Consider the following 22,794-nt stretch of genomic DNA (forward strand, 5'->3'; position numbering starts at 1 on the left):
GGAGGAGAGGAGAGGAGAGGAGAGGAGAGGAGAGGAGAGGAGAGGAGAGGAGAGGAGAGGAGAGGAGAGGAGGACTGACCACAGGGAAGTTATTTAAAGTACCATTAGCTAGTTTGATAAGCTTGCAGCCCCTTATCGCTCTTCCCTTGGTTTCATTTGTGTTTGGTTTCACAAGTTCTTACTGAGAGAAGCTAAATGCATTCTTTTGTTTCAATTTGGGCACAGGATCAAGAACTTCAGCAGGCAGCACACAACAATCCAACTCTTCAGGAGACTGAAATCCATCATCTTGAGATTTACTGTGGCATGAACTGGGATGCCAACAAAATATTCACCAAGGAAGGAACCACCTGAATCCCTCTTCACAAAAAATTATAAAATCATAAAAAAGAGAGCCGGCTTTTAGTCTCTAGGTTGGTTCCTAGGCCTTTACTGAATTGGCTGCGACAGGCTGCCTAGGCAAACCAGAGTCCAATGCTTTTGAAGCAGTAACAAATATGCAAATCTTGACACAAGGACTCAAGCCCTCAGGACTGGTTTCCTAGGTCTACACGGGTTAGTGTAACAAAACCAAAAGGATTAATAGCCCATCCTTGTCCACTATATCACCAACAGGGTGCTTTCCGCCCTCCCTTCCCTACTACCCCTATCTATCACTGATCCTCTCCTCCCCTTTCCTCTCCTCCCCTCTCCTCTCCTCCCCTCTCCTCTCCTCCCCTCCCCTCTTCTTCTCTGTTTAAGTCAGCAGAAAAAGAACTGTTCTGTGCATTCACTTCTGCCAAACCTCTAATGTGAATCTCCAGTGTCTGCCTTGCTAAATAACGCCAACGTTCCCAGTCCTCGGATCATAATCTATGTGCAGTGATTATGGACATTTATCTAAGCCCAATGAGAAAAAACAAGTTCAGATAAGAAAAAGGGATCTTGAAGGGAAACAGAAAAAGTTCTGCCTAGAGCAACAAAAGTTACATGTGGCCATGGGTGGAAGGGTGGAAAGTGGGGGTGGGGGTAGGGAGGTCATGAGCGAATCACAGTGTGTGAGAGGGGGGTGAGTTACGTGTTCAGACAATGGGAACAAGTGAATAATGAAAACTGGGCAGGAGGCTCTGTGTTGTCTTTTCTGAGGTGTGACTCCCACAGAGGGTAATGTCCAAGAGGAAAGAAGGTTGGGTACTTACAAGATACAGAATGTGCTCTTCTTTCTGCCAGCTGAACTTTAAAAAGAAAACAGCTTGAATTAGAGGTAAGAGGAAATGGCTAGTTTATGACAAAGTGAGGATTTGGAAAGTGAGGTTTAGGAAAAAGGAAAAGAATTCCTCCATCATGGCGAGAAGCTACAGTGCTTAGCAAGCACCCGTTAAGGCTTTGTTCTGACTCTGGTTTATACAAGAAACTCTAAAGAAAGTACTAGCCAGATATTCTCCTAATTCATTCCTTACTAACTTCATTCACTAGAAGAAGAAAAAAACAACTTAAATAAATGCAGAGCCATTCCAAGGATGCAAAGCTGTGTTATAGGAGAGATGGTAGGGAGGGCAGAGCTTCTGGAGTGACTTAAAAGGAAACACTTTACTCTCTTCCCTGTCCCCAAACTTCTTAATGACAATGAGAAAAAAAAAAGCAAACGTAAAATGCTTAGTAAATTTTGAAGCTATACACAGGCATTCAAATGATTAGTATAACATAGTTTGTACCATAGTGTTAAGAACAACTTGTGTGATAGGCTATTTCTAAAAATGAAGTTTGAATAAAGTCCCTCAGATCAAGGAGATAAATTCTAGGGCAATCCCACATGTGAACAGAAGATAATATGGTACCTAAGCCATCCCTGACCTACAAAAGACCTCTGGACAAATAAGAAAAAGGAAGCTCCCTTGGAGCTGTGAACCACCCGCCAAATTAGGAATGCAAAGAAAGGCTCCAGATGACATTCAGAGATGAGGCTGAAAAAGAAAGGAGGCCATAGGCTGTGGGATTCGGTGTATCCCAGGGCTAGAACATCCTCAAAGGCTCTAAAACCTGTGGCAAATACCTAGCTTGAGAGAGGAAAGAGGAGAGAAAGAATGAATGAATATAAGCCAATTAGACAGAAGGAGAGAGAGAGAGAAAAAGAGTATTAACTACCCTAAAAGTACAAGTGGGAACGACACTGAGAAAGGTTGAGAAAATATGAAATTGAATGGCCTGAAGATGAGTGTATGTGTTTTGAGAACATACAGAGTACAATTTTAGAAACTCAGAATGTTAGAATTTCCAATGTTAGGATTTTAGAATTTAGCTTGAGGAACTAAGGAACTCTCTAAGAAATGGTATTACGAAGGAAAAAGATGCTGAGTTTGCAGTAGAAGGGGATTTTTTTGTAGTAACTAAGGGGATTGTAAAACAGGCTTAGCAGATCAGGACACTATGGAGTGTGTATCAAGGGGAAGAGACCATTTATAAGCCATTGAGGAAGTTAGAGGGAGAGGAATTTGGTTATCTAAATCCTCAAGGAAAAAGAGGTGAACAGTATCCTGAGGAGTCTGCAGTCTAGGTACATCTCTAAGGACAGGCAGGAGCTTCACAGGCTAACACAAGCCCAGGAGCAGGTCTGGGTAGGGGTGCAAACCCCTACCATTTCCTGTATAGTATAATTAAAAGGTATTGAAACAAATCCATATGAATATTCTAGTAGGGAACAAGGAACACGTCTAGAGGAAAATGTCAAAATGAAAAGTGGAGTAAGGAACAGCAGGATATTCATGAGATGAGACACAGAAGAAGGAGAATTCATGAGGAGACTAGGAACAAGAAAGTAGAGACAAAGGTGCAAGCTTGCAAACCCAAGTATTGTACCAAACCCGAGGAGGCAACTCACTTTTCATATCTAGAGGGAATGAGATTTGAAAGACTAGAACCACTAGAACCCAGTGGACTTGATACTCAGGGGGGGGGATAGAGGCACCCAGAGCCCTTTCACTCAACAAGAGTGGGGGCCTGAGCTGAACACAGACATTCTAGAGAGGAAGACCTTGATACACTGTGGAACCAGAGAGTCTTGTCTACAATCCAGTCAGTAGTCTGTCTAATGCAGACATGATCATCACCTGGTAGTGGCCACAGACATAGTTTTGATTTAGGGGCAATACTGTTGCTTCTTCTTGTCCTGACAGACAGTCAAGTCTCCAGAAAATATTTCACAGCTGACACATCTCTCTTCTCCATATACCTAGTGTGGGTCCTTCCTCTCACAGGCTCTCATGAACAGTCCTAACTTTCCTCACAGGACTGAAGCTCCTGACATTGCTGGCATCCTATTTTAGTATTTTATGCAAATAAAGAGTAACGCTGTTACACAGAGCCATGGGGGCTTTGTATAGATGAGGAAGTAAACCATGGAAGCTTTGTCAGGTACGAAATATGAACTTCGGAATCAAACAAATGTATTTGAATCTTGGTTCCACCCTCTGGAAACTAAGCAAGCTCAACCAAATTTAATTAACATCTCTGAGACTCACGGAGTTCTGATTTATATAGGCACACAATCAATTACCAATAGTGAACTGAGTTAAAAAAAAAAAAAAAGGAGATTCAGTCTCCTGAGACGTAAAGAGTAGTCTGGAAGTTAGTAAGATAATTATATCAACTGTTCAGAATCAGTAAGTTTCAGGTTATTACTACATAAAAATCTACTGATCTTTCTTAAAGCTTTCCTCTTCCACACAGTATAAAGAACTGGAAATTTGGTATTCTGTGTAATGATGAAAAAGGTTATCTTAAAATAAAATACTATCAAAATATCTAATCATTAGAGTATTGCTAGAAAATAAAATCTATAAAGTTGTTGCCACTTATTACAAAAATATAGAAAACATGACTGGAAGATTAGTTATACTGTGTTTCTTCAGTACATATCCATCCCAATTAGTAGTAAAATATGTGACATTTCAACAGGAAGGGATGAATCTGTCCTGGAGGATAGGAGACAAACAAGGCAGAAAAGTCCAATAAGGGCAGAGGACAAAAGAACAGGGTCAGAGGAGCTGTCACAGATCCAGGTCATCCACAGAGCTGTTTGTGAAGTCACGCATGGATGCCCAGGAGCTCAGCCTGCCAGCATAGAATAAATTGCCCAGAGCCTCAGAAGTCCACTTCCAGCCTGAGCTGAGACAGCAGTATCAATCACCAGCAGTAAGAAAGGGACTGGAGCTGTGACAGCCTATGAAGCCAGGGAACTCTGCAGCACAAAGCAAGAACTGTTCCTTTTCTGTTCCTATCTACGCCTAAGCCAGAGAAGGCATGTGAGTCAGAGGCTCTCATACTTTGTAGTGACTCCAGCAGCCTTTCCTTCCACTGACCATCTTGATAGCCTGGTGGATCTGGATCTGGGCCTTGATATGATTTGTTTATTTCTTTCATTAGGCTAATTTGTATACCTGGTAAGGGTGGAAAGGTTCAGAGCTGTCTGCTTCTCTGTGCACCCCCCCTTCCTCCCCACTCCTTCTCTCTGCAACTATACTAAACTTCCTGGTTAAACTGCAATGAGTTTTTAAACTGATTAAAGTCAGTTACATAAATAAATTTTAAAATAGGTTCAAAGGATAATAGAATTGCCTCACAAGAAATCTGCAAATGAAGATTGATATATTTTCTTCTCTACTCTACTAGAAAAAGCTTTTCTTATGCCAGGGTATTTCACTCTGGTTCATATCCACTGCTGTCAGAATGGGTTTCTGTTATATAAAAAGACAATCTCTCAATGAGGGCCATTCTAAATCAGTTAAATTAGAGAGACAACTGGAGAACTCGGCGAGGATTTGGGAAAGGCGGGAAAGGGGCGAGCCAAAACAAGACATCACCAACACAATCAAAAGAAACAGGAAAATGCATAAGTAAATGTGTCTTCTGTTTCTAGGCTGAGATGGAAGTGAATCTTTCAAAGGTTGAAGAAGCTGCCTTTAGTGAGTCATAGGCCAGAAGCTTAAAATATGAGAAAAAAGTAGAGTCAAAATTATTCAAGTGATATCATGTCTGTATAAATTCGACAATCATCTGAAACAAATAGCCAACTTATATAAAACAAGAATCGAAGGCTGGGCATGATGGCATAACCATTTAATCTCCACACAGGGAAGACATAACTGACCCCTATAAGTTCCAAATCAGCCCGGTCCACAAAGCAAGTTCCAGGCTAGTTCGGGCCACATAGTGAGAAGTGAGACTCTGTCTTACAAACAACTACAACAAAAACAAGAATAGAGGGAAACCTGGAGTGGGTTAGCTTAGGTTATAAACGAAACTCCAAAGCCACAGGTGACCTGGAGGTGGTAACTGAGGCATGAAGATATGGGAAAGAGACATCTACAGTAATCCTGGGACAGAAAGTCTAGTGCACGGGTAACTGGGACCACAGGTGAGGACTAACAAACCAGAAGACAAATAAAACTGAGCAATAGAGGAAAAGCCTTTCAGACCACAGTACACCTAGAATCTGGAGCAGAACTAATATACAAACTGAACCTGTCTTCCAGCAAAGGAAGAGTTTCAAATTATAAAGCCAGACAGGCTATCCTGGAGTCATCGGTTTAGCTTCCCAGAATACGTGAGATGGCCAGGAGATACAAAGCTGTTTTTGTTTGTTTGTTTGGTTGGTTTTTTTTTTTTTAGTCTTTCAAGAGAGACTCAAATATTCAATGCATACCCCAGATCCCAGTAACCCACGCAGAAAAGTCTTCTAGACTCTCAAGCCCAGATTCGCCAAACTCACTCTACCGTCTCTGTTTGTAGAGCCCACAGCCTGGCAATGGTCTCACATTTTTTTAATTGCATGAAATTAATCAAAAATAATATTCCTAAAGATTTATTTCTTTTTATAAATATGTGTATATGGCTTCAAAGGTTCTTATGTTCCACATGCATGTAAGTGTTCAAGGAGTCAGAAGAGGGTGTCAGATCTCCTAGAACTGGAGTTACAGGTCGTTCTGTGTCCCCTGCTTCTTGTGAACTCAACTCCAGTTCTCTGGTTCTCTGCAAGAACAGTAACAGTTCTTCACTGAGGAGCCATCTCTTCATCCCCTGAAGAATAATGTTTTATGACATATAAAAATTAAATTCGGCTTTTAGTGTCTATCAATAATTCTGCTCAAAGGCCATCGCTCTTGCAGTCCTCCAGGAAATGGTATGCCTGCTTTTGAGCAATGGCCATCAAGAAAGTGAAACTGGAACGAAAGCCCAGGCACCAAAGCCTTAACTGTTTATTACAAGTGCGCTTCCTGGGAAAACTGAACAATCCTCACTTCCCAGCAGACTCCCAAAGTCCTTTAAAGGAATAGCACGCAAGCCAGTGAAAACAGCAGTGGGAGGCAGCCAGCTCTTTCCTTAGCGACTGGTTTTGTGATTTCATCGGGAGAGCAGGTTTTTGCTTTAAAAAGCATGAAAGTCTATTAAGCGCTAAGTGTTCATCCAAGCACGGTGGCATGGTCTCTAATCTTAATGATCTGGAGGCCTAAGTTCAAGAACAGTCTGGGGAGGGAAAGAAAAACAAACTATAACTCTAATTTATGGTTATGCTTTCTGAGATATCATTTAATCACTCCCTTGGAGGATAAGGAAGCAGCTAGCAGCTTTAGCTGTCCATCAGATAAGAGAGACTTTTACTCTCCTGACAAGAAGACTCGAGCCCTCTATAGAGTGTGGGAAACAGCAAGAAACACAAAATGGACCTAGCCTAGGAAGCTAGCACCTTGGAATATACGGGTAAATGTTGAGGGGCTGCTTATGAAGGATGGGAATAAGGAGGTATGCTGACCCCCCCCCACACACACACACACTCCTCTTCACGGGCCAAACCAGAGTCCAAACCTTTGCTCACAGGCTGCAATCTTCCATTAGGTGTGGCTCCACCTTATGCCCCTCCCTGGCATTCAGTTTAGCCAGAAGTGAAGCAGAAGGTTTTCTTGTGTTTGCATAAAAGAGGAATGTTGTAAATCAAAGTTTATGTGGCTTTCTAAATTGTATTAATAGGACTTTTGTTACCTTTCTGAGTATCTATAATTGAGCTTAATAAAAATAAACAGGTCTGTGCAGTGACTCTACACCAGGGGTTGTTTCTGATGTCAGGACAAAGGCAAATTCCCTCCTCCTGGGGTTTATATGCTACCGGGAGGAAAACAATTAAGAAATAACTATATAATATCATGGTACATATAACACAGAAAAATAATGGAAGCAAGAAATTTAGTTAGGGCTGCTCAGCTAGGCTATGAGGCAAGCTGCCACTTCATGTTGAGCTAATAGGTGCAGCCTTCATTCTTCCCCCATGAGAGTGGGTTTAAGCACAGGCCTTCAGGGCAAGGAAGTGATATGAGGGGTGGGCAGAGAGCAGCACCCTCAGGAAGAGTGGTGGGCATGACCTTGCTGTGGTACTCAGTTATAACTAGAGAAACACAAGTTCTCCAGAGTGACTGGAGAAGACCTTCAGAGGAAAACCAGAAGATGGGAGGACCCGAAAGGCAAGGAGAAAGGGCAGCAATTCACCGGGCTCACCTCACTGGCCTTTGAGGACTCTGGCTGTCCTGAGTACTGTCAAAAGCCACTGGTACGTTTTTGAGCAAAGGGGAACAGCAGTTACACTTTCAGCAGCCATGGCCATCTTTTAAAATTAAACTGGATATTGTCGTGTCACTCTTAAGGAAGCAAAATCTCCCCAAAGGAAAAGCAAATAACTGCATTCAAACACCAGGCCTATTTGTTCACACACACACACACACACACACACACACACACACACACACAAATGTGTGATATTTTTTGTTATATAAAAAAATCACAATGGAGGCTGGCATCATCTTCTTGGTTTTCTTCTTTCCTGTGGTAGCTGCTCTGCTTGGCTATATCACAGTAACATGCCACGGATTCAGATGCATGAGTCTGGGTGAATAAGACTAGCTATGTGTTGCTCTGCTCTTATGGTTGCAGGCCTTTGAAGTCCAGGTTTCACAGCCTTGAATCTAGTTATTAGTGATTGTGATACGCTGCCCTGTGCAGTCAAGGATGCCCCACAGAATGCCAGGATCCCAAGGATGCCCGCAGGATATTCCCAGTTGTTACTAAAAAATTATTTCCACAATTTGTCAAACGTTCCAGAAAAAGGAGAAAGTGGAGGGGCTGAAGTCCCTGAAGGCTGACAAACAAATATATTTATCTAAAAAATAAAACTAGCTGTTGCATGTATAAAGTTTACTTTAAGCACATCCAGAATGAAAATAATCTAAGAAACGTATGGTTATTGCTCTTTATAAAACTTTGTGTAATTAGTTCTCCCATCTGTCTACAGTCCTTACTATAACCTAGTTACACTATAATAGTGGTGGGCTCGCCCACATTCACTATCTGCTGTATTTAATGGGCTCAGAACATATAGATTCATACTCTCTATATTTCCATGCACTTTTACGTCATAGAAGTAAAACACAAATATGCACATAAATTTAAACAACTGAGCCGATTTGAGATGGACAATTAGCAAAGGCATGGAATAGAGAAAGAATATACTAAGCCACAACTGGAAAGTTCTGTTTCTGCATTTGCTATCTCCACTGAGAATTTAGCTTTCAGTCTTGGCCCAGGAGGGACCATCATACCTGTCTCCACCCACTTCCATTCTGAAGAGGAAAGTACAAAAGGTGAAAGCTCACAGATTCTGCCGAGAGGTCACAGATCACAAGTTTGAACAGGTGTGTGTGTGTGTGTGTGTGTGTGTGTGTGTTTCTATGGTCCACTAAGAAGGGTATTTTTCCAATCCTTAGTAACAAAAATTCAATCATATACTTCACTCATCTAAATTTCTACTGTCTTACCACTTTACCTCTCTCCTGTGTTCTCTATTAGTCAGATGAACTAAGTTCCCCAGTTAGAAACCACAGGGAAATCTCCCCGGCCACTTGTCACAGAGTAACCACTACCCAGGCCCCCTAATGTTACCCCTGTAAAGATGCAGCAGCATCTCTGGTATCTTTACCAATGCCATCCTAGCTGCTAGGCTATGATTCAGGACCCTACATGCCTCCACATCTGGAATAAACTCCAAAGGCTTTTCAAATGCTCTCTCTACACCAGTTGCCTCGGATACCAAACACCTTTGTCTTTTACTACCAATGCATTTGTCTGAGAAATTGAGACTCTCTTTAGGAATTTCCCTAGTTTCTACAGATTAAAGATCAAATCCCTTCCCTTAGGAGGTTGAAATTCTCCACTATTACTTCCAGCTAATTTCCATGGCCTAGAAGACAATCATTGCAGTTGTCTGTCTTCGGGAAGGATAAAGACTTTCACAACTCCTAACTTTAATTCTCTTAGCTTATATTTCGTGCTTCAGTGGCACCTAGTTAACAGCTTCATTATACAATATAATTATACTACTTTGTGATTGCATAAGTAACTATTGGCACTCTGCTTGGGATCAAGGAACATGCCTTGGTCATTTTCATGGTCTTTCAGTATGTTAGCTGTAAGTTAGTGGTTTGGCTAACTACTGGACTCAGACAAACCTACCCTATTCACTGAAACAGTTAACAAATTCTAAAACTGTTTATACAGTTTTATTCGTTCACCTTTTGTTGCATTTATACCATTACTCACACAAACATAATTTTCTCTGATTCCAAAATCAAATGTGTATATAAAACACATCTAATGGTATCTAATAAGTTACAAACAAAATAATGAGTAGGGTAAATTGTATTTTTTCGAAGCATTTAAAAAAACATCTTCAGAGCTAATAAAAATACAACGTTGTTTTACAAAGTTCAAGGCATATAAAAATAGGTAAGATAAAAGTTGGGCTGTTGTTTTTTTATGTAAATATTCAACACAAATGAATGTAAATAAGCAAAAGACTGGTGCTGCAAAGATAATTATTATGGATGTGCTTACAGAGCAATATTTATTTAATGTAAGATTCTTTTTAGATACCTGTGAAAACAACAACAAGGTCCATTGATTGTCTCAGAATCATAGATGAAAAACAAAGACTTCAAAATAACATGTTCACAAACCTTCCATCTTCCAGCTATATATATTTCTTATTATTCTTAAAACGTTTAGTGGATAAACTCATTACTAAAAATCTAAAGTTTGAAAATGAATTATAAGAGCTCTTATATGTCATTAGCATAAGACAAAATAATTTTTGTGTACTCATGGAAAACAAATTTAAATTACTGCTTAAGTGAAATACATGAAAGAATATTTCAAGAGAGGAACTGAAGTCATTCCTCTGAATATTTCTATTTCCTTCCGTGCAGGCCTTCGGTCTTTAAGCTAAGCACTAAATGTAACTTTATATAAAATACTGAGACTCATAAGTTCATAGTAAGTTAACTCAACCTGAATCTGATTTTGTTTCAAATTCACTATGAATCAAATTCAAAGGCAAAACTATCTACCTATGGAGCATTTCTAAGAAAATACAGCCACACACTTAAACTTATTAGTAATAAACATATAGAGCTACTTTTCCCAAATGCAGCAACTTTTCTACCATAATAAATGACAACTAGCAAAATGTCCAAAAACAAATGCTACAGTCACATGCTAAAGTACATTTTCAGAAATTCACTCAACACTGTGAGATCAGCTGGCCATGGTGACACGCATCTGTGATCTCAGCACTCAGAAGATGGGTGGTCCAGGTCAATGTGAGCTTTGCAAACAGTTCTACTAGGCAGCCTGGGCACACAGTAGGACTTCGTAAAAGAATTTTAAAATTAAAAATATCTTTAAGTTAATAAATAAATATTCTTCTGACTGCCGTGGATAGTTTGAAGACGCTTATGTGCTTGCATGGTGCATTATGCCAATAGTTGTGACTTACTATTCAACAACACACAGCAACTCCATCCTGACTGCCCCCCACACCAGTGTAAAACCAGTGTTTTGTAATTAGTTTTGCAAATACTATACAATATCACATCAGTTGCTGTTGTATGTTATTTTTTTAGCTTTTACTTATTTCTTATCAGTATTTGGTCCATTTATCCTAATTAATGTGAAGAAAATAAAAGACTGTCTCGCACATGTAAAATAGAGAATTTTTTGCAGGTCAAGTATGGTCACCTAAATGATAGGGCACGTTTGTCACCAAAATATTTATTCATGTCTCTGGTTCTACAGAATCTGTGTTATCATTAGTAGTTAAATAATCTAATGCTAACATGTACCCTCTGGCAAAAGGGTCTGAAGATAAAGACCCAAATCAGCAATTTCTCTAGAAAAGATAACTGGTCTAAGAATTTTCATAAAATCTTAAGGTTCTTTTCTGTACATCTTAAAGATGGGGTGACTAACTTGGGCTGGTACAGTGGGTAGCAGCAACACGGAGTGTGGGAAAGCAGAGTTGTGATGCTGTGATGGCAGAGTACAGATGTGTGGATTCCAACCTGACACCCATGACACAGCTACACAGCTACCTCTGTGGGCTTTCATTCCTATTCCTTGTCAACAAAATGGGGGTAGGGGTAAATCACATGTGTTTCCTGTAAGAATTAAAAAGCTGAACATACAAGCAGATTCCTCTTAGATCAGTTCCTGGTAACATAATTTTACTAATTCTAGCGACCAAGTTCACTGGAATTCTAACACAACACTATTTATTGTTATTAAGGGCATTTTCAAATGCTACGGCTTTTGATAGGTAAGCCTCTATTAGCTGTCAATAATACAGAAAGGGTTAGTTGGGAAGGGTATGATAATATTAATACAAGTAAGTGGTAGGTAGTACTGGTTCCAAGGCTCTTGTCAGGCTCTTCTACCTCAGTGGAGAATTGTTGTGGCAGTTGAATCCTACACAATTCAAAGCCGGACAAAACTAATGTGAATGTGGGGGTGGGAGGGGATTGTTGCCAGGAAACTAGAGATGTAGCATGGGGGAGAGAATATATGAGGCCATGGAAAACACTGCTGCTGGGCATGGTGGCACATTTCTGTTACCACAGCAAGCAGTAGGACTGAGATCTATGAAGGTCTTAAGGTCAGATTCGCAAAGAATCAAACTAACCTAACTCAGCTGAAATGGTTTCTAAACAAAACTAATTGGATTTATTTCCCCCTTCAAATCATAGTTTCACAGAATTCTCACTCAGGTTTCTGGTACTTTGTGAAGGGATTCCAGCTTGACTTGTAGGAAAAACAAAGCAGGACAGAAACACATCAGAGCAAGGAGAACAAGGAGAAATGGCTCAGTAAACACTGTGTGCTGATGAAGTCACTACTCACCGAGTCTAAACCACATTGTTGCTTTGTAATATAGGACATTTTTTCTCTATTACAACTTCACAAATAAATCAACAGTCTATTTTTGGAGGGGAGGGGAGGGGAGGGGAGGGGAGGGGAGTGGTAGTGGTATATCTTGTTATGTAGCCCAGGCCGGCCCCAAATGCGCAGTCATCCTTTGTCAGCCTCCTCAGTGCTGGGGTTACAGCTACGTGGTACCATGTCTGGCTAACTCCAGTCATTTCTAATGTAACTCAGTGAGCCTGGCTTTTTACAAAACTGCAAAAGAAAAAAATCTTTATCTACCAAGAAACAAGTCACTTCCTATTCAGATGCATAGATTACCAATTTAAAATATTTTAGAATGCCATTGAATATATAACTTTCATATTCAGATTGAATTTGTACTAAATGGGCTGCATAAAAATAATGATGAATTTCACTTTTAGTCAAGAACTCTAAAAGGAATAATGCTGGTGTAATGCTGTGTAGACAAAGAAGAGAGGAAGGGAGGCCTGGAGGGAGGGAGGAAGGGAGGCCTGGAGGGAGGGAGGAAGGGAGGGAGGGAAGGAACAGAGAAGAAAGGACAGAAGAAACTAACAGAGGAAGGAATGAAGGGAGGAGGAGAAGGAGGGAAGGAAGGAGATAGGAAGGCTGGCTGAGCAAGCGAGCAGATAAGAAGCTTATAGAAAACATTTCTTTGTGAAGAGGAGAAAATCTGTTTTTCATATTCGTTGGAAAAAGATAATTACTCAGAGAGTAATCTATTATAGGAAACAATTTAGCCTTCACACCAAATAATCAAGTTGAAAATGTGAAATTTAACCATATAATAGTTAAGCATATAACAAGAACGCTTTTTATACTAAATAATATGTGACCTTTCTCCCTGTCTGAAGGAGCTAGAGAAAGTAGCTAAGGAGTAAAAATTATTTCCTCTGTGTAAATGAAGTTGTGACTACTAGGATAATTAAAGGAAGAAGTCGTAAGCTATGAAGGGTTACATTTTAGGATGTTAAATTTTCATTATCCCCTCCCCCCCCCAAAAAAAAGACTCCTGGGGTTTTATCATTTTTATTCGTTTTCTTGCAGCATGAGTAAATAAGGATTTACTCAACTCTGCTTGCCTTCTCTGTGTCACTTTCATTCAGAGTTCAAGGCTAGAAATGCCATGGTGACAGTTATTTATTCATTTGTTGAGCTATGGCAGTAGCATTTTGGTGTGATAGTCACAGTGTCTCAATGCACTGCTCCCCTGCAGGACCTGAGGATGCTGTAACACAAGTGCCAGCAGAGAAGAATGGAAAATGGAATTTACAAGTAGGATGAAGCAATCTGTTCCAACAGGAAAAAGAAGAAGAAAAAATGGTAAATTGTCTTGTGGAAATTTGAGGAATGATACGTTGCAAAGCCCAGGAAGATGGAGGACACAGAATCAGTTTGCTGTAAGACCCTCACATCCACAGAGGCAGCGGAGAGAGGAGACAGCAGCATCACTTGGAAGATCGATCCTTGTGCCTTTCACAAACCGCTTCACTACTGAAACCTTCAGTTTCTACTGGAAGAATCTAAGTTGGACTTAGATGATTCTTAAAGACACATCAAGGCTTATATAGTTCAACAAAATAAAATTAGGTAGATCCTAAATGCATTTAGCATAGCCCTGGGAAAACCTCTTTGTAGAGTGTAGACTGTCTCTATATGAAATCAATACTTGTCAACAGGTAGAAATTCATGCATTGATGTTACAAACATCAAACTAATGCAGGCATAAAATCCTTCTGAAACAGCTCTATATTAATTTTTTCAGTACTTAACCTATTATACTTTATTATATTGAGATGGTGTGTCATGAGGGTGCCAAACTCACTACGTAGCTAAAGATGGACTTGAACTCCTGACCCTCCTGCCTCAATCGCCCAAGCCCCGGGGTTACAGGTGAGCTTGGCTATGCACACATATGTATACAGTAATTGAGCTGTAGCATTCAACGCCTATTTTATATGATCAGAGTAACTGCTATGAACCAGAGAACATTGATTTCATTGTAGTTTCAGAAAAGAACAAAACCATCTACATCTTTCTAATCACCAAATTAGCAGCTCTAAACATCAATGCCTCTTTTGAAAGGCAATTAGAAATTTAAGACCCTCAAGAATCCAGAGTTGATAAAGAATTATGACCCTGGACATGTCAGCGATTCAAACAATACTTCTTTAATTATTAAAATAAAAAAAATGAGTTTCTACTACATAACCCGAACGACCTGTTGTTCGAGTGCTGCTAGAATTGTGCCACCACAAACACAATTATCTCTGACTGTGCTCTGCACTAGGCTATAATCCGCTTCGCACACAGAGGGCGGAGACAGTCAGACTAGAATTCTCCCCCTGGCCTCCCATTGTACTTAGGACAGCCAAGCTTCTTAACCCAATGTATGCAGCTCTATGTGACCACAGGCCCTCCTACCTGGCCTGCTCAGTCTTCCCTTTCCTCTCTGGAAGCTCCCCTCCCCTTCCTGAAAAGGAACATCTTCTCCAGCCTGACCTGCTCTCTTCCTGGGTCATGAGTCGTTCACATTTCTTTGTTTTCCTGATAATTTAAACATGACCTCCATGGTCATATTTTACAAGTCAGGCCATTTTAACACAGTGACAAAAACACTCCCTTGATCCAACCTTAGAAACATCTTTTACAAAAGGCCCTGCCTTGGACCCTGCGCACGACCTTTCTAGGACAGTCTGTGGCTACAGAATCCTGTCAGCCATGCTACATGGTAGAAGGTGATTGTTCTTTCCCAGAATGCAATAGTTCTGAGTAAAATCTATCTTCCCCTCTAGCTAGTATCTAACTCCTCTTTTGTTTGATTTTCACATTCTGATTGATTTCCACATATCTAATTACCCTATATCAATTACAAGCAGAGAAGGAATCATTGTGGCATTATTGTTTACACAGTCAAGTGCAAAACTAATAAGCAAAGACATCACCTCTCCTGACTACTGCTTCTTCACCTTTGTGACAGCCTAGGCCACTGCTAGCCCAGAGCTCACTAGCCTCCAGTCAATGTGTTAAGTGGGACAATTCTCACAAAATGGGCAAAGTGATAAAAAATGCACACAGGAGAATGGTCAAAGGTGGCCATGCATAAGACTCGTTATAAAAAGTCTGAAACATATAAAAACAAAAATTACAGACTGCCTCCACTGGTTTCTTAATTAACCGTAATATTTTTTCCAAAATGATTCTCAAGTATACATATTACTTTTACAATAAAAAAAACCACTGAAAAGAATGTTGTTTCATAAAGAATCAGTGTGGGTCCATTTAAAATGTTTCTCTATAGAGAAAAAAAAATAAAACAAGACACTTTTGATTTCCGTAAGTTCTCAAGACTTGACTCTTTGGTGGTAGTGCCTTTAATCCTAAAACTGAGAAGCAGGGGGAGATGAGTTCCAGGCCAGCCTGCCTGCATAGTGATATCTTGTCTAAAAGGAAAAAAAAATGAGAAAAGGATGTGAAAAAAAGAAAAATCTTCACAAGGGGAACAACTGTTAAAAATAGTGTCTGTGTTCTTTAAATTTTAAAATATAACAAGTTTTAAATGATAAAACAAACAAGGCAGGAATGAAGAGCAAGTAATAAAATAAGGTTAAGAATCTCGTAAGACATTAGGAGCATCCAGGGTCCTCCAGACTTCCCTGTGTGGTCTAGGGCCCCAGTGAACGCAGCAGCAGGAAGCTCTGCTCCCAACACCACACCACCGCCTGGCTACTCTCTCTAGGTAGTTCCTTCATATTCATTCATTCATTTACTCATTCATTTGCTGTTGTTTTGAGACAAGGTCTTACTATATAACCTTGCTGGCCTGGAATGCAGAGAAATTTGCCTCTGACTCCAGAGTGCTGGAATTAAAGGCCTGTGCCACCATGATGCCTCTTTCTTGTTTGAGGCATCCCTTGTTTGCTGGCTACCACCGCCTGTGCTAGCTGCTAGTGCCCTTTGTAAATCACTGATCTTCACGGAAGTAAATACAATAGAGTCAGGTAAGGTAATTTAGGGACCTTAAATTGAGCAAAGCAAAAACTCAATCACTCCAATTTCCTCCGATTAGAAAACGAGCGTTCTTCTCTCCATCCTGGACCAGCAGCAGTTGATAACTCCTAGTTATACACACACATACAAACTGTGGTTCGCAACATTACCAAACATTGAGGTTTTTTTCTTTTTTTTTTTCCAGATCTCATTCACGTTTCATATGACTTTAAATATATGTTTACCCTGTCTCTACAGAATTGCTACTCCTTGAAAAACTATAGATACAAATTTTAAAAGCATGTGCTTGGCTTTTTTTGTTTATTTTTTTGTTTTGGATTTTTTACTTTTACAACTCCTTTCCTAACTAGGCAAAAGATTATCCTTTTTATTTCAGAGGCTTCCAGAGGAAAACTGATAGCTAATATATCAAGACTCCAAATCATGTAGCTAAAATAAAGTGAATAACAGATAATCAGAAATTACCTAATTTTAATTTCTAAATTATACACAGCATGCTCATTGGCTAACATGCAGTCAATCTTTAGCACCACAGGAAACTTGCAACATTTATTTCATTACTATCCTCATTTCCACACACGCAAAAAGATTAAGCTAATTGAAGTTTTAAAAAATTGTCACTTTTGCTTCACAAACTGTATCAAAAAAGGATGACTTAATAATTATATGTATATGAAAACTTCTAGATAAAATATAACCATGATCAAGAGACTAGAATCTATTTGTTACCAGTTGTAAATATACTAGTTACTGAAATGAGCATTTTTTACTGTAACTCCATAGAGAACATATAATATATATCATTTAAGATATCTGAAAATATTTCCTCACCAATATTGGGGTGCTTCAAGAGACGGCAGATTCTAGCTTCCCTTTCCAGTTTCTGGTGATCTGTTGAAAAAAATAATAACAAAAATAAATTACAAGAAAGCCAACAGTAATCAGTAAGTCATATTCGGCAGCATACAGATGACATCAAGCTTTGGTTCTTACTTATGTGTTGATTCCTTATAAAAACGGTGATCACGTGAAGGTGCATTTAACCACCTAAAGTGCCTTCTGTAGCTTGTATGGGCTTGGTGTTTGACTGAGCTACAGAACACAGCAGAATTCACAAGCAGCATGTTGAGCATGGTAGGGTTGGCACAGGACAGCAATACTCCATGGCTCAACCTGAAGTAAAAAGCATTGCATTTCGTTTAGTACTGGATTTTATTTGGGCGTTTTGAGTCGGTTAATTTTGTGAGGCAGATTCGCACTCTGTACTCCAGGCTGACTTAAAGCTCACAATCCTCCTGCCTCACTCAGCCTCTTGTGTGCTGGGATTTAGAATATTCATTATGCCTGGACTCCCTCAATATTAGTAAATCTGTACAGGATGAACATCTGGAGACAGGAATCCAAATGTTACAGTGCTCATGAGGTCACTATAGTTTACCCCTAGGAACAAAGTGATTCCTGTGTGGTCAACTCTTCTCCATATTCCTACGTGACTGTTGTTCCTCCAACAATAGGAACTTACAGAAATCTTCATCTCCTGCTCAGCTCTGCCTTCCTCTGCCTGCTTACCATATTTTTTAAAATAAGATATGTAAATAGGCTACATTTTCTCAGGAAAATAAAATAATGATGAAACTAGAAGATCCATTTTACATCTGACCTTACAAGTATATAAAGGACATAACTTGATTGTCTCTTCAAATAACTATTAATATAGGCTTTAATATCACACCCAAATTTCACATATGGTAGTGTTTTCTTGTCGTTGTTTTAAGCTTAGGGGCAACAGGAAATTTGAAACCTCACAAATCAGATTTATGACCCCTATCAAATGAGGAATAAAAATACAAAAACAGGTTCTACGGTTGAGCACCACTGCCTTGAGATATTCAAATTTCAGAACTGCTCCTGGGCTATTTCATTTGCATTCATGACACAACACATGCTAACACTTACACACAACTGTTACCAACTGGTTTCCGAAAGGCAAATAGATTCTTAGTTTTGTTGGAAAATACATTTGACCTTATACATCTGCTGAGAGAAGTCCAGGAGGTCCCCGCACCCATATTTTGAGAACTGTGAGCCCATAACTGTCAACCTCTGTTGCACTCTCCTGGAGTATTTGAAAAAATAATGTGTGTGTACACATGTGTGTGTGTCTTTGTTTGTGCATGCACATGCACATCGAGAGAAAAGAAGTGTGTTCACGAAGTGGATGCAGTGCATAGAGAGGCCCTCAATGCCTCTGGATTGCCAAACAGCCATCTACACCATCTAAAACAGTATAGCTAGAAATTCTTCAAGCCTTGAGCAAGTCCTAATTCTTAGCTATTTAACACTATACAAGTAAACACAAAAGATTACACCAGATTTTAGAAATATACTTATTACCATTATCTTAAACACGTGTTTTATGTGAAGCATATGGAAGACATATGCTTACAAGGTTTATAATTTCATTGTCTTGTCGAGGTAAGGATATGCAAATAGATGCTAAACATGTGACATCCAGAAATATAAAACATAAAATATGTGTAATTATACACTTATAAAGGAAGGAAAATGAGTAAGGACAAGACATTTACAGACAATAACTTATATGGTTTTAGCCAGAGAGATAAAAATAATTACAGATTTACCTCTACTTATTTTAATTTTTGTTTCTATAGCTAGACTGAAGTTGCTATGTAGAATAGGATGATCATGAATTTCTGGCGGATCATGGAATTCCAGCTATCCTTCTGCCCTGGCCTCTTCAACACTAGAATGAGAGGCAAGTGCCACTACACTATCTTACTAATTTTTATAATGCCAACGATTATTGACAGAGCTTGCAAATGAAATTTGCCTTTCAAATTTTATATCCTGAAGTCCTCATTCCCAGACCTTCAAAAGTGACTATAGTTGTAGACAGATTTTTTTTAAAGGTAATTAAAACAAGGTCAGCAGGGTACTCTAATAATCCAATATGGCTTGTGTCTATGCAAAAAGAAAAAAACAGGACATTGACACACATGCAAGAAAAAGTGTGGAGAGAGAAGGACACGTTTGCTATCTACATGCCAAGGTGAGAAGTCACAGGATAGACATGCCTCTTTAGGGGGAGGTGCTGTTTCCCTAATTGGTTCTGGATTTGGTCAATAAAGAAGGCGGAAGCCAATTGTTGGGTGAAAGGTAAAGGTGGTGCTTCCAGGTCCCAGGACAAGGAGAGATGTGAGGAAGGAGAAAGGTTTTTATTGGTTGGTTGGTTGGTTAGTTGGTTGGTTGGTCGGTTGGTTTTTTCTAGTCAGGCTTTGGAACAAGGAGAAAGCAGCAGTCATGTAAGATCTTGGGGAAATTAGAACCTGCAGCCTCACCTCTGGTAATTAACTGAGGAGGTCTGCAGAGGCTGGCTGATACAGACTAGCTGATATAGGTTAGCTGAGAAGGTTAGGGCAGGAGATTCTGCACACAGCAACTGTGCTAGCTGACAAGTTCTACATTAATAAAGTTGCTTAGTGTTTTTCTTCCTCAGAGCTGAGATGGGCAGAGAAAGAGAGAAGCTGGGAGGGTCTGGTGGAGTATGGACAGCAGCTCTTGGATTTCCCAGATTGGGGGTTGGTTGTGATCAATCCTGAGCTAAGCAGGAGGACCAGGCAAGTTGAGAGAGGGAGCCAGCATGTAGCTTGGAGCTAAGCCTGGAGCCAGGAGCTCAGGGCTGCAATCTTGGGAAAGGTGAAAGCGTGGTTTGTTTGTTTGTTTGTTATTACACGCAATATGCCTCTGACACAGTGGTTGTAGACATCAAACTTACAGAACTGAATAAAGCAGTAAATTTAGTCTGTGTATTTTGTTATAGTGGCTTAAGCAAAATACTATACCCATGTACTACCATTCTATTGCTATGTGTCAACCATCACAAGAGTAGAAGCAGAACACCATATACACTTGCTTTTGACCCTCGAATTAACAATATCTTGTGATCCAGGTATCAGTCATGGCTAGGAACTCATATGCTTCCAAGTTGGCATATTGACTGGCATCATTCAATTGTTCAAAAGGCTGCTAAGCTGTGGGCCTCAGACTTTAGCTTGGCTGGAGCCAACCCTCAGTTCCTGTCATGTAACATTAGCACAAAGGCACCACAGGAGAGAGTCAGGAAAGTAAAGGTGAAAGCCATTCTCTCTTATTTAGCCTACGCATGGAAGATATGGTCCATGTCTGTCACTTCTATTGGAGGGAAGTAAGAAACTGGACTGGCTCTATTCTGGTACAGAAGGTCACAGACAGCAAGAGGCAAATGTAGAGGGCTCTCCTGTGGTCCGTCCACCACAGCTCACTTTCCAGGATTGCAGGTTTGCACCTTCCACTCTGTGAGCAGCTTCACTGACATGTTTGCTCACACCCAGTCATTAAGCTCTGGATCTCCTGTGAATCATCAGACATTCTGAACTCTCCTGGGTGCATGTTTTGACATTCCAAAAAAAATGATGATATAACTAAATCCTAGCTTTCACTAAAATGAGAATTTTATAATAGATATGCACATCTCCTGGTGTGATTCAAATTCAACCTCAAGTTCACAATTTTACTTTTAGACAGAGTAGGTAAATGAGGAGGAGGGATTCTTTCAAAAGCACATGTCTGTATTTATCCTGCTGAAGAGATAAATTCATTATCCACTTAGCTTCCTTTACTTTTTATCTGGTCAGCAACAAAACTCCTACGTTCTACCTCACTAGTCCCAGCACTCACAATTACAACAAAAGACAAGGATGGTCAGAAAAGGTGAGAGACTCATGATACTATTTGAAGACTTTTGTTTATTGAGATGCTGCCCCATGGAGCCATGCTGACATTAAATTCACTATTGAGCTGAAGTTGATCTTGAACTTCCGATCTTTATAGCACTTCTCAATTGCTGGAATTTCAAGCATGTATCACTGTATACAGTTCATGTAGTTCTAGAGATGGAACTCAAGGCTGTGCAAATAATAGGCAAGTACTGTATCAGCTGAGCTATATGCCCTGACCTGAAGATGTTAGCCACAAGCCTTGAAATTAAAATAAAACCATCCTTTCTTGTAATTTAATATTTATTAAAGCATTCTAGCTATAACAGGTGGGCTTCATTCTTCCTGTGAAGCTAAAACTCATTTTTATGAATAAAAATGCAGGATTTCAGGCTATAATATTTTCAGATTTAGTGAAATTCACAGTGTTAGTAATGCATGGTTGAAGAGCTGTCATAAACGGTGCTTTAAAAAATAAAACCCTATTTTCATCCAATTGTGACATAAATGTCACTAAGAACACAGGCCTGGGCCGGGTGGTGGCACACATCTTTAATCCTAGCACTCGGGAGGCAGGGGCAGAAGGATCGATCTCTGTGAGTTCAAGGTCAGCCTGACTTACAGAATGCGTTATAGTAAAGCTAGGGCTACACAGAGAAACCCTGTCTTGGGGGTTGGGGTGGGGAGAACACGAGCCTCTGGATTGTAAAACAACTCCTGAGAATCTGAGTCAAATATATTCACCTTTTTCAGCTGTAAGATACTATAAACAAAAATGGAAACTTGAAATTCAGACCCATTGAAGAAGTGACTCCTTTACGTGCTCAAGAATGAAATTTCAATATTATGCAAAATATCTGACCACACATGTGAGTGCTAGCCCTCAACTACTTTCCCACTGCAACAGGGGCACCACGAAAACTATACAATGCAACAGCTTGTCAGTCTGGCTCTGTCAGGAAGTTAACTTTCACTAATAGCAGGATGCTGAGCATAAGTATTTGGTCCCCTTTGCACAAATACCAAAGTACTGAATTGTATGGGAAGGAGTTTACCTTGCTTTGTGACATCATTGCTACTAACACTAACAATTCGTTATCATCCAGTGCAGTCCCTTGGAGTCTTGAGTGGGACGATCCACAGCCTGTGAGGCAGACCATCTTAGTATAGTGTTGGGGGACAGCTGGGAAGAGGAAGAGCTGGGCCTTCTGTCATGATCAGTTACTGTCTGTCTTACCAACACATACTTACATAAACAACACAGATTATATTCTTAAGTAAATAGACAGCCTGAAAAAGGCTAGAGTTTGCCACAGCCAAAAGGATTTCATTGTCCCAGCTTTGCCTCCACACAAAGAGAAGCTCATTCTTAAATAACTGTATGCCAAATCTATGAAACTGGATGTTTCACCCATCTGGTTCATGAAAACAAAGGTGTGAATATCTACCTCCATCACTTTCTGTCCACCAGCTTTAGACTGGTGAGCATTAGCACCTGCATTCCTTGCGCTTGCTGACCAGGTCCTCACCTTCTAAGACCGTATGCTCTAGTGTGGAATCCATCTCTTGGTCTGTTTGAGATCAAGTTATCACTGCTCCTCTGGCATCTGTATTTCAGTTATCCCAACTCCAATTCCAGTTCTGTCACATTTGTTCAGTTGCCAAGGAATCCCAAGGGTGGGAGAAGACACCCCTAACTCCTAGGAACTAAATG

At 40.0% G+C, this 22,794-nt stretch overlaps 1 protein-coding gene across 4 annotated transcripts in view; it reads right to left on the bottom strand.

Annotated features, from left to right (window-relative positions):
- Positions 1-22,794, bottom strand: part of Camk2d (calcium/calmodulin dependent protein kinase II delta) — a 249,279-nt gene that overhangs the window by 147,623 nt on the left and 78,862 nt on the right. For all 4 annotated transcript variants that reach the window (XM_028760371.1, XM_028760370.1, XM_028760372.1 and 1 more), the window contains exon 3: positions 17,137-17,196. In XM_028760371.1, coding sequence (XP_028616204.1) covers positions 17,137-17,196 — 60 coding nt within the window. The remainder of the gene's footprint in view (positions 1-17,136; positions 17,197-22,794) is intronic.

This window comes from Grammomys surdaster, unplaced genomic scaffold (assembly GCF_004785775.1).
Source record: "Grammomys surdaster isolate TR1022 unplaced genomic scaffold, NIH_TR_1.0 126531, whole genome shotgun sequence".
Taxonomy (NCBI): Eukaryota; Metazoa; Chordata; class Mammalia; order Rodentia; family Muridae; genus Grammomys; species Grammomys surdaster.